We start from the raw sequence: 18459 nt of genomic DNA on the forward strand, positions 1-18459 counted from the left end.
GTGTGTGTGTGTTTGTTTGAGTCTGGGTCTTTGTTGCTTTTTCTTTGTTTTGGGCTTGTGTGCATTATCTTTAATGACACGTTTGCTTTGAGCTTTTATTTTGAAATACACATTAACATGATGCATGTTCAGGGCTCTGCTCTCTACTTTTAAGGCTGATAACTATGGAATAATGTATTGGACTTTATTATCTGTGAAGGCAAAACTGTTTTGAAAAAGCACAGAATGCATTTGACAAGTGTGAACCAAGATTCACACGTATTTCACTATCCACAAACCTGTCATTTTTGACTTGCTAATATGTAGAACTTAAGAATACAAAGTCATATTTACGCATTTTCGGATCCATTTCTACATGTGAAAAAGGGTTTGCATATTTGTGGATTTTTTGTGAGCTACATTACATTTTTACATAATTTTGTCCAAATTCTACCACCGAGATCTGTAGAATAAGCCTTACAAATGTGAAGAGCAATCATTTGTTTGTTTGTAATTGTGTTTTGTAAAGTTATATCCACACAAATTAAAAAGTGATTTGCAAATATGTAGAATTTAGGCTGTAAATGTGTATTTTAGTTTGCATAAAAAATAATGTTTTAAAAATGCAAGTAGTTTCACCACAAAAAAAGACATGTCAACTCATATTTACGCATTTACGGAACCATTTGTACACGTGAAACTGGCTCTGCACATTTGCGGATCGCTTCCTGTGTGCTTATTGTCCAATTCGTCCAGCAGAGATCTGTAGATTTTTTTTTTGTATTCTTTATATGTTCGCCACTCCAGTCCGACTGGTGGCGAGGACGCACCCTTTATCGAGTTTGCCAGCCGCTAATGAAATTCAACGAAGAAGAAGTGCCCGACCAATCACGTCTCTATCACGTGGTTTCTTCACCAACAACACTGTGGAGCATTTGAAAAACAGCCAACTTCAACTCTTCTGAAACGAAAGTCGACATTTTTTTTTACCACAACCAACACGTCAATATAAGCGTGGACGGCACGTTTTATTTGATATATGTTTGTTCTTTTTGAACAAGTTGACAGAAAATGTAAGGGGGAAAAAATAATGTTAGCACAATTAAGTTTATGCTAGCAACAGTCGCTGTTTACTGTTGTTTAGCCTTATCGCCGACGGGTCAGTTCTTTTTATTTATACATTATAATAATGTGACGACGGCATTGCTGCTTAGTATAGTTCAAACGTGGCTTCAGCGAACCTTAACATTGAGTAAGGCCGCTTTGGTACGAAAAGACGGATGCGCTGGACATAAAGATGGAGGTGGCTGTTAAAGGTGAGAAGACCATGGATTTATTATAAGAGGAGTAGACCAGTAGCTACCGTGTGTTAGAATAATTAAATGCTGCATACTCTTTTCTTTTTACTCTACATTATTTAGCTAGCTAACTAAGTGTGTGGGCAATTCAGTGCCAGGCTCCATTTGAATGAACTCTGAAGGTAAAACTAATCTTGTTCATTATTTTCACAGCCATAACTCGAGGAATTCAGTGTTTTCTTAAATGTCTATAATAACTGTTCCTCCACGACTACACTAAGACTATAATGGGACTCTACAAACTCTACTAATATTCAAAATGTTTACTTCAAATGTTTGACATGGGTGGGAAAGTTACAATAGTAATAATAATACATTTTACTTATATAGCGCTCTTCTCTCACTCAGAGCGCTTTACAAGAACAAAACAATAAACAAACAAAAAGAACATGTAGAGTTGGGTTGGTGGGTGAACTAGGGATAGACGGAGGAGTTATGCAGTCTACTCTAAAGCTAAAGAGTCCCAGCCGGTACAGTGTGGTTTGTCTTGTACTGACTGGACTGAATGTTATGTGTTGATCCTAGGAAAGGTCAAACGGAGGCACCTGAGCGCAGCAGAGTGTGGTGAACTGCGGGGAAGTTCAGAGGGTGTTGGCACGCTCACCCAGCCCCACACGGTCAACCACGTGCAGGGCAACCGCAACCCCTACCGCGGCCTTTACCCCCGGACACCCACCAAGAGACGCAAATGTGGTAAGGTGCTTCTACTACAAAACCGTTGACTTAAAACTAACACACACACACACACACACACACACAAAAACAGACTGGACAATAGCTTTGCATGAAAATGTATTCTTATTGTTAAAGCTGTAGTGCGTATCTTATCCATATAATTTTATGTCGGTTACATTCAAGCCATCGGCAGAGGAGTTGGCATAAAGTTGATTAACCCCTTTCAGCTCCACAAAACTCTCTGTATCTCTCGGTATGGCAGTGTTTGATTCTACTGCTAAAGAGAAAGCAGTAAAAAAGACTTGGACGTAAACAGTATAAAATCCATGCACGAGAACCGAAAGCTTATCATGTAGATGTGACCAATAATGCTAGGGCGCACTCACACTAGTGCCGTTTGCCTGTTCCGTGCTCAGCACGATTCAGCACGATTCCCCCCCCTCCCCACTCCCCTCGCTGGCCCGTGCTCACACTGCTCGTGGCCTGGGCACACTTGCACCTTGCCTACGTCACCGTGCGCGTTTAGGATTTGGAGCTTAGTCTACTTGTAGGCTATACGACTGTTTGTGAATATTTTCATCCGGCCAAATTTGCAACAAATATTCCACTTCCACATTAGAGCAACGAGAATCCTTAAGCTATTGTTTTTTTTTTAAATGTAGCCTTGACGTAATAGGTCGCGGTGGACAGTCTCATATTTGTGCAGCACGCTGTTTATTATTAATATAACGGCCCGTCATCAGACCATATGTATCCGGATGGTTTTATACACATCGATCGCTCCATCAAATCCAAGTCAGAACTTTTTGTATGGGCAGAGATCGATTTTTTAAGTGTCTTTATAAAGTTTCTTGTTAAACCTTAGTGTAGGCTACTGTTTCCTTATCACCGGGCCGCGGTGTGTTGTTTTGGGTGCGTCTCCACCGCCATGCGTAAATGCAGTTATGACAGCTGACGGGAGGAAAAAGAAAAAAAATCATCTGACGAACGTGAGTAAACACGAAAACCTTTTTGCTTTGCTTTCTGCGCCGACCTAATTAGCTCTCTCCCTCTTTTATTAGCCCACATCTAGGCTTACACACACGTTAATTCTCACACATTATAGCTACAAGTCCAAGTGGTGGGCAATTCTGGTGGACTAGTAAGGCAGCGGACGTTAACGGACTATGCATCCTTAATAAATTCACGTCAGGAACACCGCCTGTGCGCTTGCTTGTGCGCGTGTCATCTCATTAGCATCTGTACTTTGGCCACGGCACACCTCTCCCAGGTGTGCCGTGGCCAAGGGGCTGTTCCGTGCTGGAATACAAGTTGGCGTGGTCACACTAGCCAAACGTTCTAGACTTTAGTATGCAAATTAGCTTTGGCACGGGGCCGCGGCCCTAGTGTGAGTGGCCCCTTAGGGTGGTAAGATGGCCTAGAGGAAAGGTGGCCGACCAGTAACCGTGAGGTCGCTGGTTCGATCCCCGGCACCGGACAGGAGGGTGTTAGTTGTAAAACTAGCAGAGGCTGGTATTACGGTGCCCACCATCTCTACTATTGTGTCCTTGAGCAAGACACTTAACCCCAAACTGCTCCAGGGGCACTGTACTGCGGCTGACCCTGCGCTCTGACCCCCTCCGAAGTGTGGTAACTTGAGAGGGGATATGCGAAAAGACAACTTTCAATGTAACCAACCATTGACTAATAAAGTAACTTAACTTATGTTTTTGTAATTGCTCAGAATTGTTCATGGGAGCAACAGAAGTTACGCACTATAGCTTTAAGTCCAGTGAGAGAAGAGGTTTTTTTTTGCCATAATGATGGTCAGACTCTGAATCTTTCCTCTCATTCCTTCTACCACCAGCGTCTGCCTCCAGTAGCCCTGTGGGGAAACAGAAAGGCATCAGTGACTTCTTCTCTGTGACGGGAGTCATCAGCTCCAGTCCACAGAAATCCCCCCAGCCTGGACCTTCAACAAGCACCAATGGACTCAATGGACTCAATGGACTGAATGGACTGAATGGAGAGCATGATCCTACAAACACCAGGGCTGAGGACGAGGAAGAGGAGGATGACGATGTCAGCTTGTTAGCTGTCGCCATGGCAACAGAGCCTAAAGGAACAGAGGAGGAGGAAGAGGAGGATATTGACGATTTCAGCCTTTTAGCTGCCGAGAGTTTACCACACCCCGACAGAAAGCATGAGCAGTCTGTGGACTACATGGAGGGGATGACAGCAGAGATGTTTGGGGATGATGATGACTTTGAGCGATGTGACGGTCACCTAGAGGAGGAGGACTGTGAGGTGGAGCCTCTCCCTGACTCTCACTACGGTCTGCTGGGGAGGACCAAGCCTCTGCTGGAGCCCCAGGGCTGCATGGAGGACCTGCCTGAGGAGGTGCTGAGGCAGGTGCTGGTCCTGGTCCCAGCCCAGGACCTCTACCGCGGGGTCATCAGGGTCTGCCACCACTGGAGGAACATCGTCCAGGACCCCAAGGTCAAAGAAACCGCTAGTTCTAAATCAGCATAAAAACATTTAGAGATAAACTTTGTGTTACTAGTATTGCTATGTTTATCCCAATGTTGATGAGACCTTCTGAAACACAAAGGTAAAGTAAAGCTCTTCAAATGAACCTAGTTGTTGTGTTTGTCTTCCATTGTGCAGTTTGTCCCCTTCAAGAGACAGTACTACCGCTACATGAAGAGGGAGAGGGGAACATGCCTGGGGATCAATTTCATCCTGAAGGAGAGCGGCGTCACAGATCCAGCACTGTCTCAGCACAGCATACGAAACCTAGTGATGTAAGTCTGTGTTTCCTTAGTAAGGGATATCGCTGCAACGATACATGTGTTAAAAAGGTTTCTCTGTAATGTTGGGATGAGAGAAACACAGGGCATATAACGATAGAAGATAATCTTCTGTTTGTTTTGCCCAGAACTAAATGCAATCACTTTACAAATTTAAAAATGTGATGTATGCCATACCTTAAATCCATACTGGCATGCATAGATTATTCTCCATTGTTCACTGTAGTAATGTTCTTGTCTGTGTGTTAACACTCCTAACTTTATTTTCTTTCTCATGTATCTTATATGTTATTTTGTATTGTATCTTATACAGCACTTTGGTCAACTGATGTTGTTTTTAAATGTGCTATAGAAATAATTTTGACTTTGACTTTGTTGTGGTCAGTTTAATGGGCCAGCACAAGGTGGGAGAGCGGGTGAAGCCGGAGAACGTCCTGGAGTGTGTGAAGAAACATCGTCTTTTCCCTCAGGCCGAGGCCTCCATCACATTACGTATCCCTGATATTAAGAAGAACTTTAGCCTGGGCATTGAGGTAGGACTCTCACACACACACATACACAAAGAATACAAGTCAAGTCAAACTTTAATGTCAATTCTGATACATGCGAGACATAACGGCCTCCACACACATCCTACCTCTACTGCGCGTCTACCTCGCGTCTGCGTCTGACTTTTTGTCACTGACCATGTAATCAACCTCGAGCGGGCACACATCCAACCTCAGACGCACTGCTGATGCGCGTCGGAGGCACGTCTGCAGCGATGCTCCCCTTTACCTCAGGAGGCTCGCCTATTTTTTTCTGAGAGCCGCGCGTCTCTCTCGGGTCTCTCTGCTTTAACTGATAGAGAAATACTCTGCTGAGAGTCATATTGACTTCATACCGGCAGCTTTCGCTGTAGTTTCACCATTTCCTGGTGTGTCCCTTTCAAAATAAGACTTCCAACAAGCGAAAATTAAAAAAAAAAAAGAAAAGAAAAGAAAAAGGCAATGGGGCGCACGGATTACTGTCCAGACTCAATATTAGACTCAATATAAATCATATGCATCATAAATGACAGGAAAGAACTTCATTTTTAATGGGAATTATCTATGAAAACTCTATGTAGAAAGATAGGGCTTTTAGAAGCAGCGCTGCAGCAGCAGCAGCTGCTGAGACGTTCCATGTGTGTCCGAGAAAAGTCCGAGAGACGCAGCAGTAAGGTAAGGCGACGCGCTCCAGAGGTAGACGCAGGATGTGTGCAGAGGCCGTAAGAATTGAAATTACGTTTATCTCCGACCCACCGTGCAATAGGAACAATACAATCAAATAAAGTAGAATAAGATAAAGATAAACAATATGTACAGTGAATAACTACTAAATAGTGCAAAGGTACACAATACAACAGTATATATAAATAGAACAGAAAGTAAAGAGTAAATAAATTCAATTGAAATGTGCAATGTGATGAACAATAATTTCAATATGTGCAATATGCAGTCAACTGGATGCATATACGTTGGAAATAAAGTGAGAGTGTAAAAGGTCTTCTTCACATCACTGGTGTGTCCATTGTCCAGGGTCCCAACCCGTACGCTGCCATGGCTGTTATATTGATCCTGAGTGAGAGCGTTGAGGATGTGGAGTCCTTGGTGTCTGTGCTGAGCGGCTGCATGTCACACACAGCCATCACAGAATACCTCAGTCGCATGGCCATGATGCTGCTGGCTCTACAGAGGAGCAACGTAAAGATCAGTAACAGGTAAGACTGTGGCTCAGTTGGTAGAGCGGGTCGGCTGGTGATCAAAGGGTTGGAGGTTCGATCCCCGCCCTGCCACCATGTGTCCTGGTTGTTGTGTCCTTCGGCAAGACACTTCACCCACCTTGCCTTGTGTGAATGTCGATAGTTAGCCTGCTATGGGTGTATGAATGTGCAAAAGAGTCTTTGTTCTCAATGGGATTTACCTGTATAAATAAAGGTTTACATTTTTATTTAATTTTTTAATCAGAAAGTGTCTGTACCTTTTTAAATTCCCCACGTCGCTCTCCCTATGATGCCTTTCTCTTCTCTGTCTCCCCAGGCTGCATTACAACATCTACTACGTCCTCCACCTGATGGACAACGGGCCCTTCTCTGTGGGCTCCACTCAGAGCGGGTGAGGACCAGAATGCATTAGTTTCACTGATGAGCATTGTTTATGAACCTCACCTGCACATAATGATGGAGCCACTTTAAGATGTCAGTGATTCAGGAGAACGCTTGTTGTCAAAATCAGTTTATTTCTCCCCATGTCCCAATACCTGTCTGTACTATGTGTTTGCCAAAAACACCTGTATATGGGTATGTAAACAAAGGGGCCCACAGTAGCTAGCATCGAACCTGTTTACAGAGCCTAGGCGGTGTATTAGCACTGGACTTTTTTTAACAGTACATACAGATGAAGGATGGTGAAGAGGAAATATTCACTGATTTTGACAGACAAACAACAAAGCCTGTGTTTTATTCTAGCAGTTTCCATCTTTCTGTTTTTCATGTTGGTTTAATGGTAAGTTAAGTGTATATTTATATTACTGTGTTTCTTTCAGGCAGCCTCAGCTTCATCTCACTGGTGAACAGCAGCAGATTCTCAGCCACGACATCCAGCAGGACCAACTGGTCAAGATCGTGGCCTTCGCAGGTACACTGGCTGTCATGGCTATAGCTATCCTCATTGTATACAATACTTAGTCCAGAACACCCAAATAAAAGTACATTTATAAAATAAACATAATTATTTTCTACCCTGGCTCAGAGCACAGCATTTATACCTAAACATTAAAGTAGTTTATTTACAGTTTGGACATACTGTGCTGTGTTTGATTGCAATAGGAACAACAATCATTTCAGTGTAAAGTGTCTGAAACTCCACCAGGGGGCCATATTACTCTAGGTAACTAAACTAATGTCTCACATGCACGTGTGGGCTGTGAATATAACAGAATAGTTTCAATAATATGTGCAACTGGTTTACCTTAGATGACACTGCATAATGTAATTACAAGTCTAAATATTTTGATTGTGTTATATTTTGAGAACTGAAACTATTAAAGATACTCAGTTCCTTGACTGCGGCTGTGAGTGGTGGGATGTGGTCCAGCCATGCATATAGCCTATAGGGGTCACACACAGTGTCCTAGCTGTAAGGTGTCCATGCCTTCTCTGTCACAGGTACAGGGAAGACCACTACGTTAGTGAAGTACGCAGAGCAGCGGCCTCACCTGCGCTTCCTCTACGTGGCCTTTAACAAGTCAGTGGCCACCGAGGCCCAGAGACGCTTCCCCAGGAACGTGGACTGCAGGACGGTCCACTCACTGGCCTTCAACGACGTGGGGAGGAAGTAAGAACCATTTCCCCCTCACATGCTTTCAAAGAGTTGACTGATTGTACGCAGAAATACAGATTGTGGACTAGAAGAGGTGGCTCTTTGTCTGCTTTAGTTATGATTTGGGCTTTTAAAGGTGCACTGTGTAACTTTGGATGCGTCAGAGAAAAGAACATTTTCTAAGGTATATTCTCATAACTGAGTACAAACAAACTTTCCTCACAGGAAAAATTAGAATGCTACCTGAAAAGTTAGTGTTTCACTGTTGTTTACAGCAGCAGGGCCCATGGTTCTGTTTACAAGCATATTCTAGTCTTAAGTTTGGTTCCAGGTGCCTCAAAATATTTTTGTTCTGATTTATGATGATGGAATTATTCAATACTAAGAATGTAGAGTAAATATGTGTTTGACAACTAACTGCAGGCTCTGCAAATGTAAACAAATCCCCCTCCTCTGAAACTGCATAGTGCACCTTTTTAAATATGTCATTTCAAAAATGACAAATATACAAAAAAAATTACAAATAAGTGGATTAACTGAGAATGAAGACTCATAATTCCGGTAAATGTAAAGATTTTATGCCTTGATCTGTGACACCACACTTAGGTCAGAATGATTCATTAATTAACATCGCTGATTGACATGCAGTGGTGTTGATCTGTCATTTCTTAGTATTGCTGTCCGACAATATATCAAAGTTTAGTTGAGTCAAATACATGACAAGTTCAGACCTTGTGTAAGTCAACTCAGTTTGAATGTGTGGTGTCCCGATAAGGCATAGCAAATGGAAACTGCTTTTGATGGTTATCTATGATACATCTCTGATTTGATCTATGGTGACGTAGAAGTGCAACAGTATAGAACAAACCTTGACTGTGGCTCATTCGTCTTCATTTCTGTAAAGAAAGAAATTCTTGAGAAGTGTTCAGCTGTACTCCATTTTCTAACCACATCACTTGTTGTGCTCCTTTTCATCTCTCCTGTGGCAGCTACCATCAGCGTCAGAAGCTAACCTTTAACCTGAAAGCGTTTACCGTCAGCTTTGTCCTGCCTAAAGGCCGCGGTGGCTTTGCCAAAGCCAAGATAGTGACCACCACTCTCACCACCTTCATGGCTTCAACCGACGCCACCATCTCCCTGGAACATGTCCCCAACTGCAGCACAAGCAAGGCCGGCAAGAGGACGATAGTACTTGAAGCCGAAAAACCGGTGCGGAAACACATTCATGTTAACAACTGCCCACAGTGTGTACCTTCTTTCTAGTGGATAAAAGCACTTCAAAGTCACATTCAAACTGTGTTTTATTGTGTAATCCTAGTTTTTTGTGGAAGACGCGCGGAAGATCTGGACCAAAATGAAGGATCTCAACGAGACCAAAATAGACGCTTACCACATGACCCACGATGGTAGGTCAAATGTAATATTAGTCGTTTATGCATTAAAGGTGGAGTCAGTGATTGCGGAGAACACTTGTTGTCAAAATCACTTCATGTCGAAATTAGGGATTATCTCATCATGATCCGCTACCTGTACGTAATGTGTATGCGCTGAACAAAAACCTGGTGCTCATACACAGCCTAGGCTCTGTAAACACACACATGCCGGACAATTAGCGGATCGTGAGGAGATATGAACTAGTTTTGACAAAAGGGTATTTTGACAACAAGTATTCTTCTGTGTCACTGAATCTACCTTTTAATATTAGGGAACTCTGCACAGGTGGTAAAGTGAACTCTTTGTAATCCCAGGTTACCTTAAGTTATGGCAGCTCCAATTCCCCAAGCCTGATCTGTCCGACCAATACGATGTCATCTTCATCGATGAGGCCCAGGACTGCACTCCAGGTAATGATGCAGCAGCTCTTACAAAGTGCTATGCTCTCCTTATGTTCCTTCACTTTGAGTTGCTGATTGGTGCATTTGTTTTGTTTTTTCAGCCATCATGGACGTGCTCCTGTCTCAGAACTGTGGGAAGATCCTGGTGGGAGATCCTCACCAGCAGATCTACACCTTCAAAGGAGCCGTCAATGCCCTGCAAGTTGTGGACCACACACACATCTTCTACCTGACACAGGTGTTCACAACTACACACACACACACACACACACACACACACACACACACACACACACACACACACACACACACACACACACAAATACACAAATAGAGCTCACCTCTGCACAGACACACTTAAAGGTGGAGTCAGTGATTCAGTCACCCTTGTTGACAAAAATCACTTGTTAAAATCAGTGAACATCTCCTCACAATCCGCTGTCTGTCTCGACTGTGTGTGCACTAAAAAACACATACATAAACGAATACACCAACTAAGCTCTGTAAACTGGTATGTAGCTTGGAACATTTTTGCTATTCAATTACAAAGCCTAGGATGTATTTACACTGGAATCTTATTCAGAGCACACACACTGTACAGACAGGTAGCTGATCATGAGGACATATTTAATGTTTTTATCATATAATGATTTTGACAAAAGCATTCTCCAGAATAGCTGACTCCACAATGAAATTGACGTATCAACAGCGTGGCTGTTCCTAAAGTACAACATGTTAGACTGGTGTTTTCAAACAGCCCCACATCCTAACACCTTCTGTATAGGTGCTGTGGCGGTATGCTTTAAGATAGTGAAAAAGATAAGTTGTGTTTCCTGTACTTACTAGCACAGACCCACGTCATGGTTTGCTGCACACAATCTTAATCTGTTCATCACTTCAGATATCCATGAACCAAACCCCAAAGGAAGTGGAAAACGATGACCTCGTTGTTGGGACATTATATACTATATACCACTGTGCCACTTTTTTTTGTTGAACTCTCAGCAGTTCATTGAGAATCATAAAAGTGAACCTCTGTGCTCCGGATGTTTTTGTCCAGAGCTTTCGGTTCGGTGCTGAGATCGCCTATGTGGGGGCCACCGTGCTCCAGGTGTGCAAGAGAGTGCAGAAGATTCTAGTGGGAGGAAGGCAAAAAGGTACCTTCATGTTTTCATTTGTACACGTTGTATACTTTTAAAAAATGTTTCTAATATATGGAAATATTTTATTTTGACTGTTTTGTTGGTGTCTGTCTGCGTATTGATTGTGTAGGCGGTGTGTGTGACGAGGCTGCAGAGAGGGTGAAGGAAGCTTTGAGGACGGGTGTCAGTCTAAGCCGGGGGACGACGGCCATCTTATCAAGATGTAATCTGAGTGTGTTCAGTGAAGCCGTGAGGCTCACTGACGCCAACCCCAACTGCAGGATCCACTTTGTAGGAGTGAGTGTGTTTATACCACCAGACACATAGTTTACATACATGTTTGGTCAGATGAGATAACCCTGAAAGGAAATCATTCCCCCCCTTTTTTTGTTGCCGAAAGCTACATGAGAAGATTAATACCACTCACAAAAGCACAAGATCAGAAACAGATGCAAATAACTAGTCTTACTCTGACCAATGGTGTTGCTTTTAGTCTTCAGTTTTAAATGGAAGAAAAACCTAAAACTAAACAACATATAACATGCTAGTAAGTGAGCTTTGAATATTAAAGTTCAAATTTAAAAATTGCTCAGCCACACTGATGAGGCTGCCTGCAGTCTCAGGCTTGTGAGGGCAGATATGCATGTGATGTCAAAATGCCCATTGATCGGTGTTTGTACATTTCGGCATAACAATATTCAAAATTTTAATATACAATCTTAGGTCTTGGCAAACGTAGGTGCCAAACTATGTAGCATTTAAACCCCCATATAGAGCAGGCACTTACAGGTCTACATTCTCCCTTCAGGGGCTCAACGGTATCGGCCTGAGTAGGATCCTGGACATCTGGAGGCTGATGAAAGGCAGAGACAAAGAGCCCAAAGGTGAGATATACATACAGATACACACACATGTTTTGCCCATCAGTCATTTCCTCTTTTTTTAATAAGACTTTTCTTTTTCTATCAAGCCCCGTCATTTATCAGGGATTCTTTTATCCGCCGCTTCGTCAGCGTGGAGCACAACGGCTTCTGGGGCTTGAAGAAGTACGCCGAGCAGGCCGAGGACCTGGAGCTGTTTGCCAAACTCAGCATCGTGGAGAGATACCAGAGCCGCATCCCTGAGCTGGCCGCACGCCTCAACAGCTGCTTTGAAATGGACTCTCACAAAGCAGGTTTGACCTCAAAAAATCTTTGAATACCAAAGTGTTGATCTTCTATCAGAAATGTGATGACATTTTAAATTCAATATGAAATTATTGACTCATTGATAAATGTTTCATTGTTTATAGATTCAAATAATTGTTTTAGTAACTACAACAATTCGGGAATAGGAAAGTCATCATTGGATTCATGTGTTTTTAAAATAAGGTAAAATGACATTGAAGGTGTGGAAATTAGTAAAGAAAAAAAAAAAAAAAAAACTTTCAGCCCGGCTGGTTGGAAACCTACACAGATGCTGTAATCTTCCATCCAGGAGTTGTGCAGCTTCAAGGACACATAGGAGAAGAATAGACCTTATAAATGTGTGTGATACAGGTTGATTCATTATACGGATGGAGTCTTTCCACTGTTAAACGCTCATGTCATGTTTGCTGTTGGGTTCCAGACTTCATCGTGGGAACCGTCCACAAAGCCAAAGGTCTGGAGTTTGAGAACGTGATGGTGAGCGATGACTTTGCCAAGGTTCCCTCCTCGGAACACAACCTGTGCTACCATTCCGACTTCGCCTTCTGTGAGTGTCTTTGCTGGAACCTTTTGTTTTTTTCTTCCCTGTATTTTACTTTGTAGCTTTTTGGTAGACAATGTTATCCTTTCCACTCCGTTAGGGGGGGGGGTCTGTATATTTTGTTTTAGGGGTGAATCCCTTTGAGTTAGTTCTATATTATATCGCTGAGAGTAGACTGATATTGTCTTATTACTGAAGATTAGGTTTGAGGTCATTTAGAAACAGTGTCACCATGGCATTTTGTTGTACAGTCCACCTGAAAGCACTGACCATTCCACTGTGAAATGTACCGCGGCATCCATTGTGTATCTAAAAACCTCATTTCCCCTGAGCGGTACAGTTGGGTTTGGTACGGTATGGTACATCAGGCAATTATTTTGCGTCTCACACATTTTGACTTTTGCTAAACCAATCACTGGTTAATATCTGAATCCTTCTCTTCCCTGCTCAGCCAAAATTCCAGACGATGAGTGGAACCTGCTGTACGTGGCGGTGACACGTGCCAAAAGCTCCCTGGTCATCACAAAGAACATCCGCAAGATCCTCACAATGGCTGGGGTGAGACACTTCTGCAGGATCACAGTCACTGTTCTATGTGATATAGCAAAGTCATATTTACAACAAAATGTTAATGTCACGAGAGCCATATTTGATGTGTTTATTTATTTTCTTCATTGCCTTTTAATATCGAGTTTTCCCTCTTGGTAGATAAAGTGTGTGCTTCTGCTTTCATCACCCTTTTGTTTCTTCTTCTCACATACTGTAGCTGGCAGGGTGTAATGGTTGTGTGAAAGTGAAGTAGGAAGTGTTTTCTGCGGGTGCTGAAAGCCCACTAGCTCATAGCACGACCACATCCAGCCTTCCAGAGAAGTCTTGGTTTCACACCACCTTCTGCACTTCAAAACCTCTAGATTGCGGTCTGGCCAAAGGACACCTCCATTTTAAATGCAGACGTGGCTTTAAGTGTTAAAGTGCAGCATCCAGAATTGTATGATCAGACCAGGATGCAGCCATATGAGCTTATTTGTTGTAAATGACCTTTTTTCTTTTTTTTCATACAATGTAATGAACAAGGTACACACAGTGAATTCCTTCTCTCACTGTCACTGCTCAGGGAATTTTAACATTTGTTTTATAGTTTGCAAAATATTATTCAGAGAAAGCTGAATCGCACAGGGCTGTAACATGAGATAATATATAGGCTGTAAAATAATGACATAATACATCTAGTATTTAAGACTTACATTTTATTAATTTCCTTGTAAACAATACGATATCACCATAGAAACACATAGTCATGCATGTTTGGTTCGGTTTGCCTTTGCTTTCCTGCCATTCTATCTTAATGCCGTCTAGTGTGTACCGTCTGCCTGATTCCATGTGAATGCAGCATATGGCTTTTAGTTGTTTGGGTAGGTCAGGAATGTCGTCATATAAACAGGACTTTAAATCAATGGAGGACTATGGTTAAAAACGTTGTGAGCCAGGACAGAAGAAAATGTTTGGCTGACTGGAATGCTTGTTTTTAGGGGAAAATGCTTGGAAAAGTCAAACACAACTTGATGATGAGTCTTTTAAGGTTTCTCAAGCCAGTTGCAGTATTAAGCCTGGATTAGACAAAGTGCGTTTTAGAAGCTTAGCCCTGTTGCAGAGTGGATCCAGGCTTCCTGTTGGTAACCCAATATGTGACATCCGGTGAACAGATGTGTTCAATCAAATAACAAAGACTTGTCTATTATTCTTTCAATTGCTGCCAAACACATTGTATTCATAAGCTGCTGCTTTTTAGGCCTGGAACAGTACAGAGTAGGAATAAAGATAGAGATAATAAAAAGTAACTTCCCACAGCCCAAACTGGTGTGTTCACATTGTAATGTTTTATTGAGCCATGAGTCCGTAAAACCGTCAATTATTGAATGAACTGTCACATAAGACAAATATATTTGAGGACGTCACAACTTGTTTGCTCGTGGCCTTTTTTCACAACTGAATCAATAAGGCCAGAGATGTTACAGTGTTGGAAGACCAAATGCATCTGCACTGGAACACATTCACTCTGCGTATTATTCTCCCATGGCTTGTGTGGTCCTGGAGCACCGTCTTCCCCCGGCCTGCTCCTGGCAGGGACTTGATGTTAACAGCATGTTTAGGTTACTATGGGCTTAGTCCTGAACAGAGATGATGACATACCAGACAGATGTTCATTTGTAAAAGTTATTAGAAAACGTATTCAAACATGGAGCGGGCTCAAATGATCTGGTACTATAATGAAATGACACTACAGCAAATAATATGATTTGAAAGGTCACATTAGTTATTGGTTTTGGAGGAAAAAGGTAGAACTATTCTTATTCCTAAAATTGGCTTCCGTTTACCTTGTATTACGCATTTTCTTCCACGGTATCTTGGGAGCACTTAGAAGCAGTACATTTCCAGTAAGAGCCAAAATACCGCAAAGAACATTAGACTGATAATGGGAATTAATTATCAAACATTAAAATACTCAGTCTTGCTCAGGAGAGCGTTTGACACATACAAACACCTCTTCTTACAACTGATATACCGTTAAATTCTTAATATTTTATCATAACAAAAGGACAATCTCAAGAACTGTACATTACCAGCTGATCTCCACCTTTGCAGCCGAAAAATACATTTATGCAGTCTTTTAATAGGCTTTCTTCACACTGAGGATTATTTGAATTGATAGAAAAAACACACATTCACACACACAAATATAATTTGCATAAAACTCCCTGTCCCCTGTAGGAATACTTCCTGAAGTCGGAGATGCCGGGCGCCTTGCAGAAGGCGGGCGAGCCTCTCCCGTGCCGCGTCAAAGACTGTCCCAACTGCACCACGCCCGGCTCAGCGTTCATCATGCGCAAACAAGAGATGCAATGTGTAAGAGCATATCAAACCCACACTGACGTACAAAGGTCAAATTTGATGCAGAAGCTTTTTTTTTTCAACATAAAAATGGGTCCCAGGTGTGACTAGAGTCTACCAAAGTATGAGACAAAACATCCCTCTCTTTTTGTTCTCCACCTTTCTGATTTATCAGTCAGATTTATCTCCCCTTATGACATCATAACGGTAGAACCCACACCCTCTCATTACCAACCTAACTTAGAAATAACTCCATTTGTGATAAGCACAACCCCAGATACCCAGGCTGACGGGCAGTGCCTCTACCACGTGGGGACCTGGCCAATCAGAGCAGACTGGGGTTTTTGGAAGGCGGGGCTTGGCTAAAACAGAGCGTTCCAGGCAGAGGCCGAAAAGAGTAGATTTAGCAAAGCACTCACACAAATATAATGTGTTTTTTTGGACACTACACCATGAAACAGTTTTTAGTAGAAACCCAAATTACAATTTTGAACCTGAAAATGAGCAAACTACAGCAGTTTGTGTCAGTGACCTGCTCTGTTTTAAAGGAATGCTTACCGTCTAGACCAGGGGTATTCAACTAAAATTCAAATAGGTCCAGTTAGAGAAAATGTCCTCAAGCAAAGGTCCGGAACATCATAATGTCTAACTTGCGTTATGATTCAGTGTGATATAGTGAAGTAGCCTAGTAGTTGTATCAACGTCTGCATGTAATTAACAACTGACTGTCAGATCAATATAGAAAGAACAATTCAAAAACATTTCAACAATATTTATTCTCACTTTTAAATAATTATAGATATATAATACTGAAGATATATGTATTTAAGTGACTCAACTGAAACTAATCTCTTCATAGAGAAGGGCTGCATTTAAAAATAAAATGGTGAAAATAAATATAATAATAATCTTAAAATAAAGATAAAATATATAATTCATTTTTGAAAAATTAAATAATTTTGAGAAATATTTTCAATGTATCATTTCTAAACTTCACTATACCTACTATGTTTGTTTAACATAGTAATCTCCCACTTTGTCTAATACTGGATTTTTATTTTGCAATTTTGAAAAGCTCTGAAAAAGTGACATGTCAGAAACTAAACCCCTGTAGGGGGGTCTGGGGGTTTCCCCCCCAGTAATTTTTTTTTGTGTTTTTAGAATGTAATCGGAGCATTCTGGTGCATTCTGGGGAAAATAATAAAAGAAAAGGTCAACATTTAATATAGTTAAGATGAATAGAAAAATTAACAAAACAACATAACTTGCTAGCAGCCAGATAACTGGACTGAGGGACGGATGACCACTAGCTTTCGCTAATGTTAGTGGGGGCTACTGCCAAATATCTTGCTAAAAAATTAACCTGTATTTATAAATTCTGCCATTACTAAGAATATGTAAAACTTAAAATGTAGATAATTGAAACTACATACAAAAAAAATTTAAAAATAATGTTTTTCCTGTTGCTGTTGTGGGCAGTGATGCAGTGCTGCTGGCGATTGGTGATTATGTCAATCTTATGTCTGTGTCATTCACACATAGGTCTACATCAGGGTAATAGAGAGTCCACATGATTGCACCTTGATCGGTTTTCACCAGTCTTACAAAAGGGGAAAAAACCATAGATAGTAAATAATAGGAAAAAACTCAGCTGTTGATCGCTCGTTAACTCGCTCGCGACACACGGAGCCGGTGAGCGAGCGTGCAGAGAAAGCTGTCTCTCACTCTCCTCCCGCTGTCTTTCTCACTCTAATCTGATTTCGCTGAAATTCTCGTAATTCTTGCACTTCTCTCTGTCATCTCTCGCATGATAGCTCACTGTCTCTTTGTCTGTGAGCCAGCCTGAGCCGGGAATGCACAGATTCGATTGGCTGCCTGAGTAGCAGGAGGCGGGATGGCTTAACTCGAAAGCATTTCCTGATTCGCTAAACCAGTACCGTAAAGTCTAGAAAAGCTGCGCCGGTCAAAATAGAAGCGCCCCGTCAAAATTTTAAATACTTAAATAATTGATTGACTACAGGTCCGGGTCCGTATAGGACAGCGTCTGGGTCCGGACCCGGACCGCGGTCCGCCTGTTAGTGACCCCCGGTCTAGACTGTATGTGAAGGATATATTGAAAGAAAATGTACCTGTGGCCAGATTGTGTCACCACATGCAATCATACTTGTGGCAATACCCTCCGAGACATTGCTTGCTATGGTTTAGAAGTTTCCCCTTTCTGCCTTTTTTCCAGTCTGACGGAGTGTCCCGCGGCGGCCCGCTGTGTGAGAGGTGTGTGTGGGTGCGCATCGGGCCCACTGCCTACCTCATGACAGACGACGTGCTCTCCATGGCTGAGATCCCACAAGGCTTCGGCCCGCCAGTCCACCCCATGCACGACCTCATGATGTTCTTCTGACGCTGCTCAGCTTCCAGGACCTTGGATCAAACGGACTTCATTTGTGCAGTGTTGGAAAAGGGCTTTTAATGACAATATAATGTCAGCCGTTCAGTCGCCCATAGACAATGAGACGTGTTTTTCCTCTGTGAGATAAAAAGTAATCGGGTGTTTAAAGTATCACGTGTGTGTGATGCCCTTTGCAAAGACAAACCTATTGCTCCCAGTGGCCATCGGTAGAGAATCATGGTTTAACTAGAGAGCACTGTGTGAATGTGTGTGAATTTCTTATTCTTTTCTTATGAAAATATAATAGTAAAAAAACGAAATAATAATCCTGGACAAC

The 18459-nt window shown here is 42.1% G+C and overlaps 1 protein-coding gene across 1 annotated transcript; it reads left to right on the plus strand.

Annotated features, from left to right (window-relative positions):
- Positions 1-922: 922 nt before the first annotated feature.
- fbxo18 (F-box DNA helicase 1) lies at positions 923-18441 on the plus strand. Its single transcript, XM_080051083.1, has 21 exons — positions 923-1295; positions 1863-2030; positions 3859-4490; positions 4659-4795; positions 5187-5334; positions 6361-6542; positions 6862-6936; positions 7367-7458; positions 7989-8157; positions 9132-9351; positions 9461-9548; positions 9891-9986; positions 10079-10215; positions 11038-11134; positions 11250-11416; positions 11928-12003; positions 12090-12293; positions 12728-12853; positions 13299-13405; positions 15617-15751; positions 17970-18441. The coding sequence occupies exons 1-21, from the start codon at positions 1277-1279 to the stop codon at positions 18132-18134; spliced, it is 3240 nt and encodes a 1079-aa protein (XP_079907209.1). The 5' UTR covers positions 923-1276; the 3' UTR covers positions 18135-18441.
- The last annotated feature ends 18 nt before the right edge of the window (positions 18442-18459 follow it).

Source organism: Ammodytes marinus, assembly GCF_949987685.1.
Source record: "Ammodytes marinus genome assembly, chromosome: 22".
Taxonomy (NCBI): Eukaryota; Metazoa; Chordata; class Actinopteri; order Uranoscopiformes; family Ammodytidae; genus Ammodytes; species Ammodytes marinus.